At 42.8% G+C, this 16,924-nt stretch overlaps 1 protein-coding gene across 2 annotated transcripts in view; it reads right to left on the bottom strand.

The window, feature by feature from the left end:
• The window catches only part of LOC122936092 (cytochrome b5 reductase 4), a 356,825-nt gene that overhangs the window by 237,620 nt on the left and 102,281 nt on the right, over positions 1-16,924 (bottom strand). For both annotated transcript variants that reach the window (XM_044292106.1, XM_044292107.1), the window contains exon 5: positions 16,639-16,680. In XM_044292106.1, coding sequence (XP_044148041.1) covers positions 16,639-16,680 — 42 coding nt within the window. The remainder of the gene's footprint in view (positions 1-16,638; positions 16,681-16,924) is intronic.

The following is a 16,924-nucleotide window of genomic DNA, read 5'->3' as shown; positions in this document are numbered from 1 at the left end:
TTTCGGACACTATGAACTTCCATATAGAAGCCAGAAAATTACAGAACAGATTCCTCGATAGGGGATATCCACAAGGTATCCTCAAGGATGCCTTTAAGCAAGTATCCATGCAGGAGAGATCGGCTTTCCTCACTCCTAGAGACCCACATGACAAAACGACTCAGATCCGTCTAATCTCCACCTTCGATAGGGGTAATGCTGAAATTAAGAGTCTTGGACAAATACTAGCCCATCCTATCGATGGACGAAGATCTGTCAAGTGTAATCGCGACTCATCCCAGCATTACCTACCGAATAGTCACTATACAGCTCCGATAGGAATAGGCATGTGTCTGGACCGCAACCCTTCGGGAATCTTCTGTTGTGGTAGTTGCAAAGCATGCGACTACATCTCCACTTCCAAAACGATCTCTTGCTCTACTACCAACTAGAGTTGTTGCGATACCAAATTTTTGATTCAGTTTCGATACCATGAAAATGTATTGCTATACTCGATACCACGCGAAAAAAAATAAACCAAAAAAGCCACGTGCATTCTGCATTTTTAAAAATGGCGAATCGCGCAGTTTTTATATTTTTTTTTCTGTTCCGGCATTCACCACCTAGATTTTTTTTAAATATTTTAATAGTTTGGACTTTTCTGACGTGGCGATATGTAATATGTTTATTATTTATATATTTTATATGTGAAATTGGGAAAAGGGGGTGATTTATACTTCATATTTTGGTGGGGGGGTTATTTTCCTTTTTTTTTTTTTACACTTTTTATTTAATAACTATTTCCCCCCTTAGGGGCTAGAACCTGGGATATTTCATCCCTTGTCCTATTCAGCCTGATAGATCTCTATCATGGTGAATAGGACTTCACACTGTCCCTGCTGCTCTGTGCTTTGTGCACACAGCATCAGGGATGTTACCATGGCAACCAGGGCTTCTGTAGCGTCCTGGCTGCCATGGTAACCGATCGGAGCCCCAGGCTTACACAGCTGGGGCTCCGATTAGAAGCTGCCACTGCACCACCAATGAGGGGGAGGGGAGAGGACCCTGTGCCCACTGCCACCAATGATTTTAATACTGGGGGGTTGAGAGGGGCCGGTGCACTGTGCCACCAATGATTTTAATGGGATGGGGGGTTGAGGGGGGGGGCACACTGCACCACCAATGATAATTACCCCTTTATACAGGAGGCGGCTACTGGCAGATCAGCGGCAGTTAACCCCTTAGGTGCCGCACCTGAGGGGTTAACTGCCGCTGATCGCAGCTCCCTGTCAGGGGCAGGGTGCCGGCAATGCGATTCTGCTGCCGACACCCGCCTCCTGTATTGTGTTAAAGACTGACTACTTTATATGGGACTCCAGACTTTCACTATTAGGCTACACAGAGCGGCGCCCAGCGATGTCCCAGCACTCACCATTAGTCCTGGGTGCCGCTCCGTTCGCCCGCAGTGCCCCATTACTGTCTCCTCTCCTGCTCCACATGCTGCTGATTACTAGCGGAGCGATGGGAGGAGACATCAGCTTCACTAGTGGGCGTTCCTTCTCCCTGGCTGTAGCGCTGTCCAATCGCAGCGCAGGGAGAAGGAACGCCGACTAGTAAAGCTGATGTCTCCTCCCATCGCTCTGATAGTAATCAGCAGCATGTGGAGCAGGAGAGGAGACAGTAATGGGGCACTGCGGGCGAACGGAGCGGCGCCCAGGACTAATGGTGAGTGCCGAGACATCGCTGGGCGCCGCTCTGTGTGGGAATAGTCCTATCACTGGTGGCGCAGTGCGCCCGCCCCTCCTCCGCCCCTCCCTTCTCATTGGTGGCAGTGGCAGCAGCACAGGGGGGAGGGAGGACAGCTTCCTTCTTCCCGTGCTGCTGAGAGAACATGAGCACGCCGATAGCAGCGCGCTCATGTTCACAGATACTAGACTGCGCAGAAGCGCAGCCCAGTATCGAAAAAACTGAAATCCCGGTATCGTATCAATACCGGGACAAAAGCATCGATTGGGTATCGAAATTTCGATACCCGCAACAATCCTACTACCAATCAGATCTTTAACCACTTCAGCCCCGCTAGCTGAAACCCCCTTCATGACCAGAGCACTTTTTACACTTCGGCACTACACTACTTTCACCGTTTATCGCTCGGTCATGCAACTTACCACCCAAATGAATTTTACCTCCTTTTCTTCTCACTAATAGAGCTTTCATTTGGTGGTATTTCATTGCTGCTGACATTTTTACTTTTTTTGTTATTAATCGAAATGTAACGATTTTTTTGCAAAAAAATGACATTTTTCACTTTCAGCTGTAAAATTTTGCAAAAGAAACGACATCCATATAGAAATTTTTCGCTAAATTTATAGTTCTACATGTCTTTGATAAAAAAAAATGTTTGGGCAAAAAAAAAATGGTTTGGGTAAAAGTTATAGCGTTTACAAACTGCGGTACAAAAATGTGAATTTCCGCTTTTTGAAGCAGCTCTGACTTTCTGAGCACCTGTCATGTTTCCTGAGGTTCTACAATGCCCAAACAGTAGAAAACCCCACAAATGACCCCATTTCGGAAAGTAGACACCCTAAGGTATTCGCTGATGGGCATAGTGAGTTCATAGAACTTTTTATTTTTTGTCACAAGTTAGCGGAAAATGATGATGATTTTTTATTTTTATTTTTTTCTTACAAAGTCTCATATTCCACTAACTTGCGACAAAAATTAAAAAATTCTAGGAACTCGCCATGCCCCTCACAGAATACCTTGGGGTGTCTTCTTTCCAAAATGGGGTCACTTGTGGCGTAGTTATACTGCCCTGGCAATTTAGGGGCCCATATGTGTGAGAAGTACTTTGCAATCAAAATCTGTAAAAAATGACCGGTGAAATCCGAAAGATGCACTTTGGAATATGTGCCCCTTTGCCCACCTAGGCTGCAAAAAAGTGTGACACATCTGGTATCGCCGTACTCAGGAGAAGTTGGGGAATGTGTTTTGGGGTGTCATTTTACATATACCCATGCTGGGTGAGAGAAATATCTTGGCAAAAGACAACTTTTCCAATCTTTTTATACAAAGTTGGCATTTGACCAAGATATTTTTCTCACCCAGCATGGGTATATGTAAAATGACACCCCAAAACACATTCCCCAACTTCTCCTGAGTACGGCGATACCAGATGTGTCACACTTTTTTGCAGCCAAGGTGGGCAAAGGGGCACATATTCCAAAGTGCACCTTTCGGATTTCGCAGGCCATTTTTTACACATTTTGATTGCAAAGTTCTTCTCACACATTTGGGCCCCTAAATTGCCAGGGCAGTATAACTACCCCACAAGTGACCCCATTTTGGAAAGAAGACACCCCAAGGTATTCCGTGAGGGGCATGGCGAGTTCCCAGAATTTTTTATTTTTTGTCGCAAGTTAGTGGAATATGAGACTTTGTAAGGAAAAAAGAAAAATCATCATTTTCCGCTAACTTGTGACAAAATAAAAAATTCTAGGAACTCGCCATGCCCCTCACGGAATACCTTGGGGTGTCTTCTTTCCAAAATGGGGTCACTTGTGGCGTAGTTATACTGCCCTGGCAATTTAGGGGCCCAAATGTGTAAGAAGTACCTTGCAATCAAAATCTGTAAAAAATGGCCTGTGAAATCCGAAAGGTGCTCTTTGAAATATGTGCCCCTTTGCCCACCTTGGCTGCAAAAAAGTGTCACACATCTGGTATCGCCGTACTCAGGAGAAGTTGGGGAATGTGTTTTGGGGTGTCATTTTACATATACCCATGCTGGGTGAGAGAAATATCTTGGCAAAAGATAACTTTTCACATTTTTTTTATACAAAGTTGGCATTTGACCAAGATATTTTTCTCACCCAGCATGGGTATATGTAAAATGACACCCCAAAACACATTCCCCAACTTCTCCTGAGTACGGCGATACCACATGTGTGACACTTTTTTGCAGCCTAGATGCGCAAAGGTGCCCAAATTCCTTTTAGGAGGGCATTTTTAGACATTTGGATTCCAGACTTCTTCTCACACTTTCGGGCCCCTAAAAAGCCAGGGCAGTATAAATACCCCACATGTGACCCCACTTTGGAAAGAAGACACCCCAAAGTATCCAATGAGGGGCCTGGCGAGTTCATAGAAATTTTTATTTTTTTGCATAAGTTAGCGGAAATTGATTTTATTTGTTTTTTTCTCACAAAGTCTCACTTTCCGCTAACTTAGGACAAAAATTTCAATCTTTCATGGACTCAATATGCCCCTCACGGAATACCTTGGGGTGTCTTCTTTCCGAAATGGGGTCACATGTGGGGTATTTATACTGCCCTGGCTTTTTAGGGGCCCTAAAGCGTGAGAAGAAGTCTGGAATATAAATGTCTAAAAATGTTTACGCATTTGGATTCCGTGAGGGGTATGGTGAGTTCATGTGAGATTTTATTTTTTGACACAAGTTAGTGGAATATGAGACTTTGTAAGAAAAAACAAAAACAAACAAAAAAATTTCGCTAACTTGGGCCCAAAAAATTTCTGAATGGAGCCTTACAGGGGGGGGGGGGTGATCAATGACAGGGGGGTGATCACCCATATACACTCCCTGATCACCCCCTGTCATTGATCACCCCCCTGGTAAGGCTCCATTCAGACGTCCGTATGATTTTTTCGGATCCGCAAAACACATGCGGACGTCTGAATGGAGCCTTACAGGGGGGTTATCAATGACAGGGGGTGATCAGGGTGATCACCCCCCTGTCATTGATCACCCCCCTGTAAGGCTCCATTCAGACGTCCGTATGATTTTTACGGATCCATGGATACATGGATCGGATCCGCAAAACACATGCGGACGTCTGAATGGAGCCTTACAGGGGGGTGATCAATGACAGGGGGTGATCAGGGTGATCACCCCCCTGTAAGGCTCCATTCAGACGTCCGTATGATTTTTACGGATCCATGGATACATGGATCGGATCCGCAAAACACATGCGGACGTCTGAATGGAGCCTTACAGGGGGGTTATCAATGACAAGGGGTGATCAGGGTGATCACCCCCCTGTAAGGCTCCATTCAGACGTCCGTATGATTTTTACGGATCCATGGATCGGATCCGCAAAACACATGCGGACGTCTGAATGGAGCCTTACAGGGGGGGTGATCAATGACAGGGGGGTGATCAGGGAGTCTATATGGGCTGATCAACCCCCTGTCATTGATCACCCCCCTGTAAGGCTCCATTCAGAGGTCCGCATGTGTTTTGCGGATCCGATCCATGTATCAGTGGATCCGTAAAAATCATGCGGACGTCTGAATGGAGCCTTACAGGGGGGTGATCAATGACAGGGGGGTGATCAATGACAGGGGGGTGATTAGGGAGTCTATATGGGGTGATTAGTGGTTCATAAAGGGTTAATAAGTGACAGGGGGGGTATAGTGTAGTGTGGTGTTTGGTGCTACTTTACACAGCTACCTGTGTCCTCTGGTGGTCGATCCTAACAAAAGGGACCACCAGAGGACCAGGTAGCAGGTATATTAGACGCTGTTATCAAAACAGCGTCTAATATACCTGTTAGGGGTTAAAAAAATCAGATCTCCAGCCTGCCAGCGAGCGATCGCTGCTGGCAGGCTGGAGATCCACTCGCTTACCTTCCGTTCCTGTGAGCGCGCGCGCCTGTGTGCGCGCGTTCACAGGAAATCCCGGCCCTCGCGAGATGACGCATATATGCGTGACTCTGCGCAGGGCTGCCACCTCCGGACCGCACATCTGCGTTAGGCGGTCCGGAGGTGGTTAAGATCAGGGATTTGTCTATATTTGTCAATGCCCCTGCCACAAGGATTATGTGGGCAAGACTAACAGGGAGCTAAGGAGAAGAATATGTGAACATGTTAATGACATTTGTAAGAAAAAATGCGACACCAGTTGCTAATCATGTAATTAAACATCATGCAGGGGAAACAACTTCAATCCCCAAAAAATACCTAAAATCTAAAACTTCAATAAAAACTCAAATAAAAGTCCAAAAAGAAGGGGACCATACGTCCTGAATATGCAAGAATATTGCAAGCCAAAAGTGTCAGTCTATTCCTTATAATAGTATTGGCATTCCTTTCTTATATTCAATATAACATGCAAAATCCATACAAGGCAGCTTTTCAAATATTCTGTATTGTCCGATATAAATATTCAATAAAGTATCCAATCGGACACAGAGTAGTTACTCACAGGTGAATGTTGATTATCCTGCAGTCCCAATATTCAATCCTTTTGATTTTTCATATTCCCGTGGTTTTCAGTGTTTAGAGGCCCACCTGGTTCGTTCGTCACTGGTCTCTCTCGATCGTTATCCACAAATCTCGGATCCGGTTATACAATCAGGGTGTAATATCGCGAGAGATGAACTTATACTTGTACTGACCAGTTTGAATGGCTGAAAATCCGGGTCTTTATCTTTGGAGCTCTCCGATTTCTTTATATATCTCCAGATATTAATAGACGAACTTCCAGTGGGGGTCTCTTGTTGGGGATGTCTTTGAAAAGCACCAAACGCGTTTTGGGGATCTCCTTTCCCCTTCCTCAGTGGTGACATCCCAACTTACTGTGATTCCTTTTATATCCCTTTTAAGACGCATTTAAGATCAGATCAGATCTGGAGTGAGGGATCTGCTCTAGAACACCAAAATCTGGTCTGGAACCAAAAAACGCATATGCGGTTTCCATGCATTTTTTTGGGGGACGATGTGTTTTTTGTGGTAAATTGTGTCTCATGGTCTAATTAGTCTAGTCTATAAAGGAAATAGTCCAGAAAGGTTGCTAAATGGTCAATTCATAACAAAATATATCAATGTGCGGATATCCTATAACCAAAAACAATTCTAAGTGCTATACTGTGGATACTAATTTCATAAATAACATTACTTGAGTATAAAACATACAAATGAGATAAATATATTACATATAATGTACTAATGAATAAAGTGACTGTGCATCTGTTCAAGTGTTAGATAGTGGGTAGGATGCATATAAGATCAGATCTGATTTTATATGCATCCTACCCACTATCTAACACTTGAACAGATGCACAGTCACTTTATTCATTAGTATATTATATGTAATATTATATTTATCTCACTTGTATGTTTTATACTCAAGTAATCTCTCGCGATATTACACCCAGATTGTATAACCAGATCCGAGATTTGTGGATAACGATCGAGAGAGACCAGTGACGAACGAACCAGGTGGGACGCTAAACACTGAGAACCACGGGAATATGAACAAATACCGTGAGTAAAAATCAAAAGGATTGAATATTGGGACTGCAGGATAATCAACATTCACCTGTGAGTAACTACTCTGTGTCCGATTGGATACTTTATTGAATATTTATATCAGACAATTCAGAATATTTGAAAAGGTGCCTTGTATGGATTTTGCATGTTATATTGCATTTAAGAAAGGAATGCCAATACTATTATAAGGAATAGACTGACACTTTTGGCTTGCAATATTCTTCGACATTCAGGACGTATGGTCCCCTTCTTTTTGGACTTTTATTTGCATTTTTATTGAAGTTTTAGATTTTAGGTATTTTTTTAGTGATTGAAGTTGTCTCCGCTGCAGCGATTGTTATTTTAATATTGTATTGCAACGCTGTATTTTAATATATTTTGCCAATTAAATATTGTATAACAACACTATTACTATTGCTCTATTTCCATGCGAGGGAGTGCCAGTCTCATACTACACAATATATACTTTTTATTACGCCTTTGTTGATTTGAGTGAATCAACTTGAGACTAGAGCACTCAATCCAGAATTGTAAGGAGAGTGAGCGGTTTGTCTATACCATCATGCAGGGGATGCTCGTACTCTACGCTGCTCAGTCCTGGAAGTCACGAAAAGGTGATTGGGATAAGAGGATTCTCCAAAATGAAGCGGAATGGATCTTCAGATTCCACTCCCAATCACCTACTGGTCTGAATGAGAGACTAACCTTTGTTTCCTATGATTTCTCTTCTGGATAATTGGCATCAGGAAAGGGGGGGGGGGGGACTTTTGCGACCTGTTACTAACTATAGGGTAGAACATGATCACCACAGAGGAGGAGGGTCATGTACGGTTTCATCATAGTCATCAGCCTCCTCCCCCCGGGTTTTCCGGAAGCACGTGATGCGCCTCATCGCGTGCATTCCACAGCAGAGACCGGGACTTCCCTCTGCGCTTCCTGCCATACGCTTCAAGATCCAGTCGCATTTGCGCTCCACCAGTCTGCGTTCCACTGACCGGAAGTAGTTGCTCCAGCGGGAATAGGAATGTATTGGCCACATATTTAAATCTGAGCCCGAACCACAGGGGACCTATGCACCATCGGGCATCAGAACTCAGGCAGGCAACCACTGGGGACGGTCCATGTGAGTAAATACCATCATGAGCACTCACCATACCATTTGGGGTACCCTCATGATCATCTCATCGTCTCCACCACCAGGAATCACCTTCGGGCTTTAGGGATAGGCAGGGTATTCGTAGGGAAAGCTTTTCCCTTTAGTGTACCCCCTCTGCCCTAATAACCTATGCCAAATTCCCCCATGATTATTGTTTTGTATCTATTTTGATTTTGTTCACACAAGCTAATATCTAACTAGACCTCACTAGGAGGTAATTTTAAGTGATAGAAATAAAAATTGAGCTTTTTTTAGGAGTCCTTTGATTGAAATTTATAATACGTTCAAGAGATGGGACATTTGTTTTTATAATCATCACACTATCTAATTTTTTCAGATACTTTCTTAGCACGGAAATGTAAATTGCATAATTTACTTTAATGGGTCCGTGTGCTATGCAGGTGCACTTCAATTATGGTTGATGAATCAGACCATAGGCAACACTAGTTGTTAGGGATATCACAATAAGAAATATCTGCAATGACGGGAATGATTTTCCACATCTGTCCTGCAGCATGTATTTGCTTGTATGACAGATGATTCAATGCTGCGGGTCAAGCTTTTCATCAGTAGTGGTGGCATTGATTGAACAAATATTAATTATCTGTCTGTTATATATGTGCTGCAGGACTCACAATGATTTACCATGTGGAAAATCATTCCCATCATTGCAGATATTTATTCGCGATACCCCTAACAACTAGTGTTCCAATAGTCAACAACGTCTGGGGCATAGGTTTCACCAGCTTATCCCTGAGCATGGTATACAATATGTTGTACAAGCTACAATAATGATGTACAGGAGACACTACATAATAGAAAACAATGGGGGAGATTTATCAAAACTGGTGTAAAGTAAACCGGATTAATTGTCCATATCAACCAATCAGATCCCACCTTTCACTTTCCAAAGGAGCTTTGAAAAATGAAAAGTGGAATCTGATGAGTTGCTACTGGCATCTAAGACAGATTTCATTTACACCAGTTTTGATCCCATTTCCCCAATCTCTAATTCTTGTTGTGGCTTGCCTTCAGGTGGGGAAACAAGATTTGTCAGGGCAATGCTGTTAGTTACACTGGTGAGAATGAGGTGACAGATTCCCTTCCAGTCAGATTTAGGGTCCTTTGAAAAAACAGTACAGCAAAAAAACGATACCTTTCTTTTTATTTTTGTAAATTCTTTATTCAAAGGGGTTGTCCGGGCTTTTACTATTGATGACTTAGGGCTCATTCACACGACCAGTGCAGACCCATTCATTTCAATAGCAAAAAATATAGAGCATATCCTGTTCTTGTCCGCAATAGCGGAAAAGAATAGGCATTTTTTACGAGAGTGGCAGCCATGTGCAGTCTACAAATTGCGGAATGCACACGGGCCGGTATCCGTGTTATTGCGGATTGGAAATTTGGGGACCACAAAACACATACGGCCATCCGAATGAGCCCTTATCCTGAGGATAGGTCATTAATATCAGTTTGGCTGCGGTCCGACACCCAGCAACCCCGTCCTGTCCACTGCTGCAGTCTATGGTCCTTGCTATATACAGCAGTGGTGAACAGGAAGAGAGACGGGAGACAGGAGACAGGACGTGCACACTGTGCGCGCCTTCTCCTCATACATCTAATTGTGGGGGTGCCAGGTGTCAGAACCTAGCCAATCTGATATTGATGACCTATATTGAGGATAGGTCATCACTAGTAAATGCCCGGACAACCTCTTTAAGATGTTTAATAATAGAAAGAATAGACTAAACAGTAATGACCTACAAGAATAGATACAGGTGATCAAGTTAAATAATCCTGTCACAAATGTCATATTGCCCGGTTTCTGGCTATGCCTTATAAACAAGTAAGAAAAAACCCTATCTGGTGAGATCGAATATGAGGAAGGACAGTCAGTATGAAAAAGAGGAAAGGAAAAGAAAGAAGGAAAGAAAGAAAGAAAGAAAGAAAGGACAAGAGGATGCTGAAAAAAAAGAAAGAGGAGGAAGATGGGGATTCTGTGTTGCTAGAGTAAGACAGATCTGCCTAGTTACTCTAAAACTTTATCCCCAAATAAGATATCATTAGACTATTAGGGATTTCTCCCATCAAGGTGCTAAAAGCTTTATCTAGACATTTTCCGGATAGGTCTGCTTGTGGAAACATGGTGACAATCATAATGTTCACCATTACAGTTTTTCATGTCCCATGGGTATACAGTGAGGAACAGAAGTATTCGAACACCCTGCAATTTTGCAAGTTCTCCCAAGTAGAAATCATGAAGGGGTTAGAAATTCACATTGTAGGTGCATTTCCACTCTGAGAGACAGAATTTAAAACAAAAAATTTAGTACATCACATTGTATGATTTTAAAAGAATCTATTTGTCTTGCACTGTTGAACATACAATCAGGTCCATAAATATTGGGACATCAACACAATTCTAACATTTTTGGCTCTATACACGACCACAATGGATTTGAAATGGAACAAACAAGATGTGCTTTAACTGCAGACTTTGAGCTTTAATTTGAGGGTCATCCAAATCAGGCTAATGGTGTAGGAATTACAACAGTGTGCATATGTGACTCCCACTTGTTAAAGAATCAAAAGTAATGGGGCAATTGGCTTCTCAGCTGTTCCATGGCAAGGTGTGTGTGTGTTATTCCCTCATTATCCCAATTACAATGAGCATATAAAAGGTCCAGAGTTCATTTCAAGTGTTCCATTCGCATTTGGAATCTGTTACCGTCAACTCTCAAGATGAGATCCAAAGAGCTGTCACCATCAGTGAAGCAAGTCATCATTAGGCTGAAAAAACAAAACAAACCCATCAGAGAGATAGCAAAATATTAGGCGTGGCCAAAACAACTGTTTGAAACATTCTTAAAAAGAACAGGTGAGCTCAGCAACACCAAAAAACCCGGAAGACCACAGAAAACAACTGTGGTGGATGACCGAATAATTCTTTCCCTGGTGAAGGAAACACCCTTCACAACAGTTGGCCAGATCAAGAACACTCTCCAGGAGGTAGGTGTATGTGTGTCAAAGTCAACAATCAAGAGAAGACTTCATCAAAGTGAATACAGAGGGTTCACCACAAGATGTAAACCATTGGTGAGCCTCAAAAACAGGAAGGCCAGATTAGAGTTTACCAAATGACATCTAAAAAAGCCTTCACAGTTCTGGAACAACATCCTATGGACATATGAGACCAAGATCAACTTATACCAAAGTGATGGGAAGAGAAGTGTATGGAGAAGGAAAGGAACTGCTCATGATCCTAAGCATACCACCTCATCATTGAAGCATGGTGGTGGTAGTGTCATGGCCTGGGCATGTATGGCTGCCAATGGAACTGGTTCTCTTGTACTGTATTTATTGATGATGTGACTGCTGACAAAAGCAGCAGGATGAATTCTGAAGTGTTTCGGGCAATATTATCTGCTCATATTCAGCCAAATGTTTCAGATCTCATTGGACGGCGCTTCACAGTGCAGATGGATAATGACCCAAAGCATACTGCAACCAAAGAGTTTTTTAAGGGAAAGAAGTGGATCGTTATGCAACGGCCAAGTCAATCATCTGACCTGAATCCGATTGAGCATGCATTTCACTTGATCAAGACAAAACTGAAGGGAAAATGCCCCAAGAACAAGCAGGAACTGAAGACAATTCCAGTAGGTTTCCTTTACTATATTACCTTAACTACCATTGAGCACCGTACCAAAACGACACCAGAGGAGTGCCGTCCAACCCAAGCTACTCCGACAATTGCAGTAGAGGCCTGGCAGAGCATCACCAGGGATGAAAACCAGCGTCTTGTGAGGTCTATGCGTTCCAGACTTCAGGTTGTAATTGACTGCAAAGGATTTGCAACCAAGTATTAAAAAGTGAAAGTTTGATTTATGATTATTATTCTGTCCCATTACTTTTGGTTCCTTAACAAGTGGGAGGCACATATGCAAACTGTTGTAATTGCTACACCGTTCACCTGATTTGGATGTAAATACCCTCAAATCAAAGCTGACAGTCTGCAGTTAAAGCACATCTTGTCCGTTTCATTTCAAATCCATTGTGGTGGTGTATAGAGCCAAAAATGTTAGAATTGTGTTGATGTCCCAATATTTATGAACCTGGCTAAGTATTTGAACATCTGAGAAACAGCAAAAATTCTGGCTCTCAGAGACCTGTTATTGTGCCTTTAAAAAGCCCACCTCTACTCCACTCAATCTAACTTAGTAGCACCTGTCTGAGCTCTTCAAAGACACCTGTCCACCCCACAGTCAGTCAGACGCCAACTACCACCATGGGCAAGACCAAAGAGCTGTCAAAAGACACCAGAGACCAAATTTTGGACCTCCACAAGGCTGGAAAGGGCTACAGGGCAATTGCCAAGCAGCTTGGTGAAAATAGATCAACTGTTGGAGCAATTGTTAGAAAATGGAAGAGGCTAAAGACGACTGTCAGTCTCCCTTGGACTGGGGCTCCATGCAAGATCTCACCTCGAAGGGTATCACTGATGATAAGAAAGGAATCAGCCCATAACTACAAGGGAGGAGCTGGTCAATGACATGAAGAGAGCTGGGACCACAGTTTCAAAAGGTAGAACACTACGCCGTCATGGTTTCAAATCATGCATTGGACGGATGGTTCCCCTGCTCAAGTCATCACATGTCCAGGCCCGTCTGAAGTTTGCCAATGACCATCTGGATGATCCAGAGGAGGCATGGGAGAAAGTCATGTGCTCAGATGAGACCAAAGTAGAACTTTTAGGTTTTTTTTCGTCGTGTTTGGAGGAAAAAGAAGGATGAGTTGCATCCCAAGAACAGAATCCCTACTGTGAAGCATAGGGGTGGTAACATCATGCTTTAGGGGTGCTTTTCTGTGAAGGGGACAGGATGACTGCACTGCATTAATGAGAGGATGAATGGGGCCATTTATTGTGAGATTTGGAGCATCAACCTCCTTCCCTCCCGTCAGAGCATTGAAGATGGGACACGGCTGGGTCTTCCAACATGACAAGGACCTGAAGCACATAGCCAGGATAACCGAGGAGTGGTGCCATAAGAAGCATATCAAGGTTCTGGAGTGGCCTAGCCAGTCTCCAGACCTAAATCCAATAGAACATCTTTGGAGGGAGCTGAAACTCTATTGCTCAGTGACAGCCCCGAAACCTGATAGATCTAGAGAAAATCTGTGTGGAGGAGTGGGCCAAAATACCTTTTGCAGTGTGTGCAAACCTGGTCAATAACTACAGGAAACGTATGACTTCTGTAATTGCAAACAAAGGCTTCTGTACCAAATATTAACACAGATTTTCTCAGGTTCATATTCTTATGTTCAGCAGTGCAAGACAAATAAATTCTTTAAAAATCTTACAATGTGATTTCCTGAAATTTTTATTTTATTCTGTCTCTCAAAATGGGAATGCACCTTCAATGTGAATTTCAGACCCCTCCGTGATTTCTAAGTTGGAGTGTGTTTAAATACTTCTGTTCCTCATGGTATAAACGTAATTACAGTGTGATTACTTGTTGCAAAGAGAGCAGAGCTTCTAGGAGAACTGGCAATGCCTCTGTTGCTTGTAGAGGCTGATTTGCATATAATTAAACATCATTTTTCTCAGCAATGCGCAGGAGCGATTTGGCCATAGACCTTACAGGGAAATTTCCCGGTGGGCCAGTGGAAGAATTTTTTTTTTTTAGGATGAATTTTGTGTTGCTTGGTCAGTATTTTGTGATGGACTGTGTTATTTTGCACTGTTGGGGTGGTAAAATAAGCCACAATATGGTACTGCAGGCCCTGCCTTCCATCAATTTGGACCCAACTACAAAACGGGACCACTTTTCGTATTTTTTCCAGGACCACTTTAAGTTCCCAGTCGGCCCCTGGCAATGCAGGCACATATGAACAGGGGACCAGCACAGATGTCTTCAGCTGCTAAGTGGACAAGTAACAAGTCAGCCAGATTCATAGGTACAAATCTGCGGACAGATGCCCCTTAAAAATTATTTCACATACAGTACAGACCAAAAGTTTGGACACACCTTCTCATTCAAAGAGTTTTCTTTATTTTCATGACTATGAAAATTGTAGATTCACACTGAAGGCATCAAAACTATGAATTGACACATGTGGAATTATATACATAACAAAAAAGTGGTAGACAACTGAAAATATGTCATATTCTAGGTTCTTCAAAGTAGCCACCTTTTGCTTTGATTACTGCTTTGCACACTCTTGGCATTCTCTTGATGAGCTTCAAGAGGTAGTCACCTGAAATGGTCTTCCAACAGTCTTGAAGGAGTTCCCAGAGATTCTTAGCACTTGTTGGCCCTTTTGCCTTCACTCTGCGGTCCAGCTCACCCCAAACCATCTCGATTGGGTTCAGGTCCGGTGACTGTGGAGGCCAGGTCATCTGGTGCAGCACCCCATCACTCTCCTTCATGGTCAAATAGCCCTTACACAGCCTGGAGGTGTGTTTGGGGTCATTGTCCTGTTGAAAAATAAATGACGGTCCAACTAAATGCAAACCGGATGGAATAGCATGCCGCTGCAAGATGCTGTGGTAGCCATGCTGGTTCAGCATGCCTTCAATTTTGAATAAATCCCCAACAGTGTCACCAGCAAAGCACCCCCACACCATCACACCTCCTCCTCCATGCTTCACGGTGGGAACCAGGCATGTAGAGTCCATCCGTTCACCTTTTCTGCGTCGCACAAAGACACGGTGGTTGGAACCAAAGATCTCAAATTTGGACTCATTAGAACAAAGCACAGATTTCCACTGGTCTAATGTCCATTCCTTGTGCTCTTTAGCCCAAACAAGTCTCTTCTGCTTGTTGCCTGTCCTTAGCAGTGGTTTCCTAGCAGATATTCTACCATGAAGGCCTGATTCACACAGTCTCCTCTTAACAGTTGTTCTAGAGATGTGTCTGCTGCTAGAACTCTGTGTGGCATTGACCTGGTCTCTAATCTGAGCTGCTGTTAACCTGCGATTTCTGAGGCTGGTGACTCGGATGAACTTATCCTCCCGCAGCAGAGGTGACTCTTGGTCTTCCTTTCCTGGGACGGTCCACATGTGAGCCAGTTTCTTTGTAGCGCTTGATGGTTTTTGTGACTGCACTTGGGGACACTTTCAAAGTTTTCCCAATTTTCCCAAAGTAATGATGGCCACTCATTTTTCTTTACTTAGCTGCTTTTTTCTTGCCATAATACAAATTCTAACAGTCTATTCAGTAGGACTATCAGCTGTGTATCCACCTGACTTCTCCACAACGCAACTGATGGTCCCAGCCCCATTTATAAGGCAAGAAATCCCACTTATTAAACCTGACAGGGCACACCTGTGAAGTGAAAACCATTTCAGGTGACTACCTCTTGAGGCTCATCAAGAGAATGCCAAGAGCGTGCAAAGCAGTAATCAAAGCAAAAGGTGGCTACTTTGAAGAACCTAGAATATGACATATTTTCAGTTGCTTCACACTTTTTTGTTATGTATATAATTCCACATGTGTTAATTCATAGTTTTGATGCCTTCAGTGTGAATCTACAATTTTCATAGTCATGAAAATAAAGAAAACTCTTTGAATGAGAAGGTGTGTCCAAACTTTTGGTCTGTACTGTATATTGCAGCACTTTACAGTAAAAGGGTACATCTGCAACCAAAATCAGATATCACAAAGTAAATAAAAACTGTTCACTAGTTCAAACAAAAGGAGACAGGGCTTTGCTCTAAACAGTTTATTTAATGAGGAATATAATTGTTTACCAAAACAAAGCTGTCGGGAGAGATGACAGGTCGTCTAAAATTCAGGGGTGATTTTTCAAGTTTTATGGTATATCTAATCTTTAAGAGGACATGGGGGAAAAGATTTAGTAAATCTTGTAATCTATACATTTATCTCTCTGCTTTTTTCACTTCCTGTGAAAATCTATTGGTACAGGAAGGAGTTGTTACCAGTGACAGGTTCCTCTGTATACACACTTATATACACAATGCTATCAATCACTTATAACCCCTGCTGTACAGTTAGCTGTTCACAGGAGGTGAAAAAAAGCAAAAATGGCTTGTATTAATTACAGGTTTTACTGAATTTTTTCCCACAAAACTATCTATCAATCTGCTCAACTTCTCGTGTACTACATCATGGTGATTTTAGATTGCATTACATATTGTAGTGACAGGTCTTCTTTAAACAAAAAATGTTTGATACTTATCATAAACTGACCATTTATGAGAGTTTTCTCTGGGTTTTCAGTTGCCGTCAAACCTGGAAGTAAAGAGACTGTATTACGTTGTGAATAAATCACAAACATACAATAATAGGAGCATACTAACCCCTTCTTGACATCTACAGCAGATATTGGTTCTTAAAATATGGCACCTTCTAAGTACTCAAGCAATCCCCATAGCCAGTTACTCCTTGCTATTTCCCTCAGCAGACATCCACCAACAGTGGCTGATTGGAAACAACTCCAGTTATGGACATTTAACCCCTCAGATGCCATGGTGAA

This window comes from Bufo gargarizans, chromosome 4 (genome assembly GCF_014858855.1).
Source record: "Bufo gargarizans isolate SCDJY-AF-19 chromosome 4, ASM1485885v1, whole genome shotgun sequence".
In the NCBI taxonomy this organism is placed as follows: Eukaryota; Metazoa; Chordata; class Amphibia; order Anura; family Bufonidae; genus Bufo; species Bufo gargarizans.
This window is presented reverse-complemented; position numbering and strand designations above follow the sequence as displayed.